Below are 6,280 nucleotides of genomic sequence, written 5' to 3'. Positions count from 1 at the left end.
ATACATATAAACAATGTCTACTCTTTATTTAAAAAGGTTTATATTATTTGCTTAATTTGGTCGCGTCAATTTTATCGACATCACTAATTGATTGAATTATGTCTCTATTGATTTTTCAATATTTAAATACAAATTTTAATTTTTGTATATGGATAGATCAAATAAATAAAAAATTCAACTTTAAACATGTAAAACACAAACACTAGATTAGAAAAGTTGATAAAATTGGAAGTACCATCTAAATCACTATATCGTTATTTTTGAATTAGAACAATATTTCTACTATTTAATTGTCTGTAAAGATTACATTTGATTTGTCTTTTAAAATTTTAACCGAATTTATGAAGTAGAATGAACCGTTACAAAAATATCCAATTGATACACGTCAATTTAGAATATTTATTTACTTATAGTTTAATTTTAATAAATTTGGTATTCTTGAGCAGGTTTGAATATAATAATTTATAATTAAATTTTGATTTTCGATATAAGGCATATGAAAAGTTTATCAAATCACTCCCGATTATCGTATATAATGATAGAGACTAAATTCTAACCATGAAAATGACAAAAAAAAAAAAAAAAAAAACCTTTTAACTTTTTCTACTATTAAATTTATAGTCATTTATTTATTTTTGTTTTCACTTTCTATTGAGAATAGATCAAAATTATGATCACAAAGTGGTTGAATTAGGGTTAGGGCTCAAAACAAATGCGATTTGGATGTAAAACTTACGTTGGGTAAAAAGCCCAATTTGCAGCCCATCAAAAAATGGCGATTTCCATCGGCCTGCTTTCTCGGACCAGCGCCGTCTCAGTCAACGGAATCCCAGCTCAGTGGACGGAGGGCATTGGACGACGGGGAGCGCCATGGCTACCAAATCGGCGAAGCCTCCGAGGAAATCAGCCATTTCCAGCTACAGATATTGTCGAAATCCAAAGCTTGTATTTTCGTTATTTTTGTTACTGGCTGATGCCATCCTCGTCGCCCTCATCATTGCATTTGTCCCCTGTGAGATCGAATTCCTTTTCATTTCTGTTCTTTAAAATGAATTTTCGATATGCTCTTTTGACGCCATTGATTGTTTGGTTCCAGATACTAAAATTGATTGGGACGCTTACATGTCACAAGTAAGTCGTCTTTCTGGTAGTAGATATTTTGATCGACTCCAATTCCTGAGATAGTTAGCAATAACTATGAAATTACTGATTGTGATTATAGCAAAAGATGTTTAAGTTACAGATTAAGATTAAGTGTTTGAGAATTATGCCATCACTTTGCTACAAGTCAAGGATTTCTTGGACATTAATGGCTGTTTGTTTGATCTTGTACTATTAGTTTCAATATGGCCTTACCACTCTCTCTCTGGGAGGGTTTAATGGGTTTTACATCATGGTATTATTTTCAAGCAGGTAAGTGGATTTTTGGGAGGGGAGAGGGATTACAGCAATTTGCAAGGAGACACTGGACCTCTAGTTTATCCAGCTGGGTTTTTGTATATTTATTCTGCCATACAGTATGTCACTGGAGGAGAGGTATATCCAGCACAGGTAATAGTTTGCACTTATAGAGATCATGGAACTGTCAATTAAATTTGGGGAAAGAGAAACTGATATTTTGTTTCTTTTCAAAAGTTGTTTGTAAGAACTATAGTTTATGACTTGGGAAGATTAATGATACTATGTAAAAAAATACCATACTCTCTCACATGCAGAGAGGGATCAGTCGAGGTTACCATCCAAGAGCATTACTGCCATTTTCCAATGTACAACTGTAGTCGTAGGCAAGAAAAAAACACTAGAGCGAAGACATACATTTATTCATTAGAGTATTAAATAGAGGATACATATATTCTAACATATCCATTAATGAACTAGGTGCTGAATTGATATTACTACAAACCAAAATGGTCTTTTAATAACTTGTTCGATATGTTGGCAATGCAGATACAACAGATAATTTTACAGAAAGTATTTCAAACACTTCTTCACTACTTTTTGTTCTAAAAAAAATGTAATAATCTTTTTAAAATGTTTTTGAAATAAGTTGTTGCACCTTTTCTTTGCTGGTGAGGCTGCTCTCAAATCTCAGCATCTTCACTTCTGCCATATGTACTCAGAGAATACTGTTCTTGTTCCAAGTTGTAATAAACTTCTATTATTGCAGATTCTTTTTGGTGTCTTGTACATTATAAATCTGGGAATTGTTTTATTCATCTATGCAAAGACCGATGCGGTAAGCATTTATCTTCCTTTCTTTTTCTTGTTCTATTTCTTTTATGATGCAGAATATAAACTACGTTCCTTAATACAACTCAGTGGGCAACTCATTAGTTGTTACAGCCTCGACCTTATCTGAGGCTAACACTAATTGTGAGAAGAAAGTAGTAGCATATGTCCAAGTAGTAATTTTAGATGGCAAACAAGTAGTTTAATCTCATTTGAAGTTGTTCCATGCCAATTTGCTACATGGTCTTGCTTGATCAACCGTTTCTTTAGCTTTATTGACAGTGATAAGGGTATTTTACGGTTTCTTGTCAAATACTTAGTATTAGCTTTATTATATGTTTCTTTTTTGCACTAATCCGGATGTTGTTTAGAGTATTTTCTGATGACAAAAGACATTCTCCCATGTGCTTTGTGGTTAAAACTGGATTTTTGTAGCCCATCATGGGTTGATCTAGTGGCAAAAAGGGAGATATAATCTCAATAACTAACTAAGAGGTCATGGGTTCAATCCATGATGGCCACCTATCTAGGAATTAATTTTCTACTAGTTTTCTTGATACTCAAATGTTGTAAGGTCAGGTGGCCTTTGCCTTGTAAAATCATTCAACACTGGCCTTTGCCTTGCCGTTGGAATCTTTACTCCCTCTTCATCTTGGCCTGCTTGTTTGGGTTGGAGATGTAGAACGTCTTTGCTATTTTTTTAATATTTTCAAATCCTTTCAAATTGACTGTCTTCCAGCTTCCGTTCTGGTCTTTTTGCTTACTCTCCCTCTCCAAACGAGTGCACTCCATCTTTATGCTCCGTCTATTCAATGACTGCTTTGCCATGACTCTTCTCCATGCTGCATTGGCCTTATTTCTTTTACGAAGGTGGAACCTTGGATTAATCATCTTCAGGTATCAATATCTACGTTGTTTCATCTTAGTTTTTATGTTACCGATTTTAACTGTTTAATTATCTATTTATGTAGTTTTGCGGTTTCTATAAAGATGAACATTCTTCTGTATGCTCCACCTTTATTACTTTTGATGTTAAAGGTAGTTTTTATTACCATTTCATGGTTTACTTACCTTAATTTCCAAATTTATTCCTGTTTGAATTATTTGTTAGTTGTTAAGATACTTCAATCTATTTGACAGGCTCTAAATATTGGTGGAGTGATAACAGCTTTAGCTGGGGCTGCTCTTGTGCAGGTGCTTTGTTTCCTATTTTAATTTTAAATGTCAGCAACTGACTATCTTCTGGGTTAAAAGGGCTCTTAATCTTGGACTCGTTTATGACATTTCTTGACATATTATTATTAATTTCACCTTAAAATTTGTTTTATAGTGCTCTCATGTTTGCCATGAGTTGCTACTAGCTTGATGTACAGAGTCTGTATTTCTATAAGGGGCGAGGTTTAGTTTTTAAATCGCTATTTCCATCATTGAGGATGCTTTGTCATCTTTTTATACTTGCTTGTTCGTCGGTTTTGCAGATTCTTTTGGCACTTCCTTTTATAGTTTCACATCCATTTGCATACGTATCAAGAGCTTTTAATCTTGGGCGCGTCTTCATCCACTTTTGGTACATCTAACTGTACTTCAAAGCCCTGCTCATTTTGAAGAACATCTTATACCTGTATTTATTAGCTATTTTCTAAATGGTACAATATAGTTGATTTAAGAGAAACTTCTTGCGTTGGATTGTCTTTATTTGTAATATTGTTTCTTCAATTCAAAGTGCTTGTGCTTTGGTGTATTAGGTCCGTTAACTTCAAGTTCGTCCCCGAACCAATTTTTGTGTCGAAGCAGTTTGCTGCTTTGTTGCTGATTACTCACCTAATATTGTTGGCAGTTTTTGCTCATTACAAGTGGTGCAAGTAAGTGCTTTACCTTTAAGTAACTGACAATAAAGTAGAAACTGATGTTACTATGGTGATAATATTCTATTATGAGACTGATAGGAGGGGAAGATTTACAGAGAAAACACCGGTAATGAATTTTATGATAATCTCGTTTTTGGAAATTTGATGTCTAATTGTAAAGACAAAAATTTGATGTTTTTTCCCTTTAGGTTTATATATTTATTTATCTTTTTTAGTACGGAGAGAATTTGTATCACAAACCTGTTGATCTTTAAGACATACTTTATTCTAGTTGAGTTATACTCATCTTTTATTGGTTGGTAAATGTTGTCAATCTATGAGTGCCACGTTTCCGGTTATGAGTCTTAATGACTACACTAGTTTATCTTCTGGATTATGTGCCGCACCATTAATATTTGATATTTGTTCACTTTCTTCCAGGCATGAAGGTGGGATTTTCAAATTCATCCATTCACAATTTCTCTCCATCAAACTTAGATTGGCTCTTGTCAGTTCTTTTCCCAAGCCGACGTCTAAGAATGACAAGCCATCCTTCAAGTTACTCACGGAAGAACGTAAGTTGGCAGTAAAACGATATTTGATGTAAATTTTAATATGATGATTTGTCTTATAAATTTCATATAGTCTTTTTTTGGTGTCTAATACCCTTCTCGTCATTTTCTCTGGTTGATTTCTTTGGCTCAGATGTTGTAACAACCATGTTTGTTGGGAATTTCATCGGAATTCTGTGTGCTAGATCATTGCATTATCAGTTCTACTCATGGTAAGCTCAAGTAACTCAAGTTCTTAACAATTAATGGAAAAAGGATGAATCATATCAAACCACTTTTTGACGGCTACATCTCATATTCTAATGTCTCCGTTTGGGCACGATCCATGACTAAGTTTTTATGACATTACTTGTGAGGTTTTATTTTATTAGATTATCTCACACTCTCATGAACACACCATTTTGTCCTCAAGCAGTGGTGTCTAAAATTTCATCCGTATAATATCTAATTCTCATGATCATATAATTCATCAGACCTGAAGTATTGTGGAATCGGCTCTAAACATCAGATTTCATTATGCTGCAGGTACTTCTTCTCGATTCCATATCTGTTGTGGAGGACATCGTTCCCTACATTATTACGGTACCTTGCTGAATACCTCATCTTTCTTGTCCGAATTAATTTGAGCACATACTTAATTATTATATATCGTTATCATTTCTCGTATTTGTTTTTTATTTTGTTGTTTTTGGTTTCTTTCTTTTGCAGTTTGCTTGTGTTTGCAGGGATAGAGTTTTGTTGGAATGTCTATCCTTCTAATATGTACTCCTCCATCTTGCTTCTAAGTCTTCACCTACTTTTGCTTTGGGGTTTGTGGTCTGGTCCAGCAGAGTATCCTTATGTTCGCAGTGAAGCATTAGACAGAAAACAAAAATGAAAAACACAAACACCTCCTTCTTCCTTCTTCCTCTTGCAGATGGGTCTTGGATAATATCGTAAGACAACGGGTCAACTTCAGGTTGTCGAGCATCAAATTTGAGGCTGATTTAGGTTAAGTATTTGAACACACCCTTGAAAGCTGCTGTTGTCTTTACTCTTGTTTTTTGTAGGTTCACTCTATATTATTAATCATAGTGCTGCTAAATGAAAGAAAAACCATAACTTACACAGTTGTGCTTGGGGTTTTTGAGTTCAACATGAAATTGTTGCAATTTGAATTTGAAAGTTCCAAGATTCCAAGAATTGATATCTTAAGTGAGTAAAGCTTTCTAACATAATGTTGGTTTTGGAGACATTATGTACAAAAATAGACCCTAACAAACTGAAATTAATAACTAATCATATTGGCTAATGGCTATAGTTTGAACTTTGCTTCCCCACACCAAAAGGAGAGGCCAAGTAAAAGTGAACTTTAAACCCAACTGCCTTTGTGTGCATTCCCTTCAAATTTATAGCAAAAGGCAAAATGTTTTCAAAATTTGAAAATTTGAATGTCATACCTCCAAAACTTTGCATAGTCTTTTCAAAGGACTAAAATACCCTTTGAATATCCATTACTTATATTTTATTTAGGAAATATGTTGGATTATAAACTTCCTCCATTTACTTTGAGCATTATTACCTACCAAAAATTCTTGAACTTTAAATATTTCATTAATCTTTTTTTTGGTCTCTTACAATTTTATTTGTTTT

At 33.7% G+C, this 6,280-nt stretch overlaps 1 protein-coding gene across 2 annotated transcripts; it reads left to right on the top strand.

The window, feature by feature from the left end:
- Nucleotides 1-715: 715 nt before the first annotated feature.
- Nucleotides 716-5,830, top strand: LOC101211394 (dol-P-Man:Man(5)GlcNAc(2)-PP-Dol alpha-1,3-mannosyltransferase). Of its 2 annotated transcripts, none has more exons than XR_004218520.1 (13): nt 716-1,012; nt 1,097-1,131; nt 1,414-1,551; nt 2,168-2,236; nt 2,969-3,126; nt 3,201-3,267; nt 3,370-3,423; nt 3,708-3,796; nt 3,975-4,091; nt 4,518-4,651; nt 4,782-4,860; nt 5,122-5,173; nt 5,357-5,495. XR_004218520.1 is itself a non-coding variant. In XM_004135990.3 (13 exons), exons 1-13 carry the CDS (start codon nt 871-873, stop codon nt 5,523-5,525), a joined length of 1,308 nt encoding a protein of 435 aa, XP_004136038.2. In that variant the 5' UTR covers nt 717-870; the 3' UTR covers nt 5,526-5,830. The 2 variants fall into 2 exon arrangements, 1 of the variants encoding a protein (XP_004136038.2); XM_004135990.3 differs by lacking the exon at nt 5,122-5,173 and adding an exon at nt 5,174-5,230 and having other exon boundaries at nt 717-1,012; nt 5,357-5,830.
- The last annotated feature ends 450 nt before the right edge of the window (nt 5,831-6,280 follow it).

The sequence above is a fragment of the Cucumis sativus genome, chromosome 7, assembly GCF_000004075.3.
Source record: "Cucumis sativus cultivar 9930 chromosome 7, Cucumber_9930_V3, whole genome shotgun sequence".
Classification (NCBI taxonomy): domain Eukaryota; kingdom Viridiplantae; phylum Streptophyta; class Magnoliopsida; order Cucurbitales; family Cucurbitaceae; genus Cucumis; species Cucumis sativus.
Note: the sequence above shows the minus strand (reverse complement) of the source record. Positions and strands in the feature narration are given on the sequence as shown.

Coding starts and splice junctions, on each gene's coding strand:
- LOC101211394 (XM_004135990.3), top strand. CDS start 871: ATGGCTACCAAATCGGCGAAGCCTCCGAGGAAATCAGCCATTTCCAGC. Junction 1,132..1,413: donor GGGACGCTTACATGTCACAA/GTAAGTCGTCTT, acceptor ATTTTCAAGCAG/GTAAGTGGATTTTTGGGAGG. Junction 2,237..2,968: donor TCTATGCAAAGACCGATGCG/GTAAGCATTTAT, acceptor ACTGTCTTCCAG/CTTCCGTTCTGGTCTTTTTG.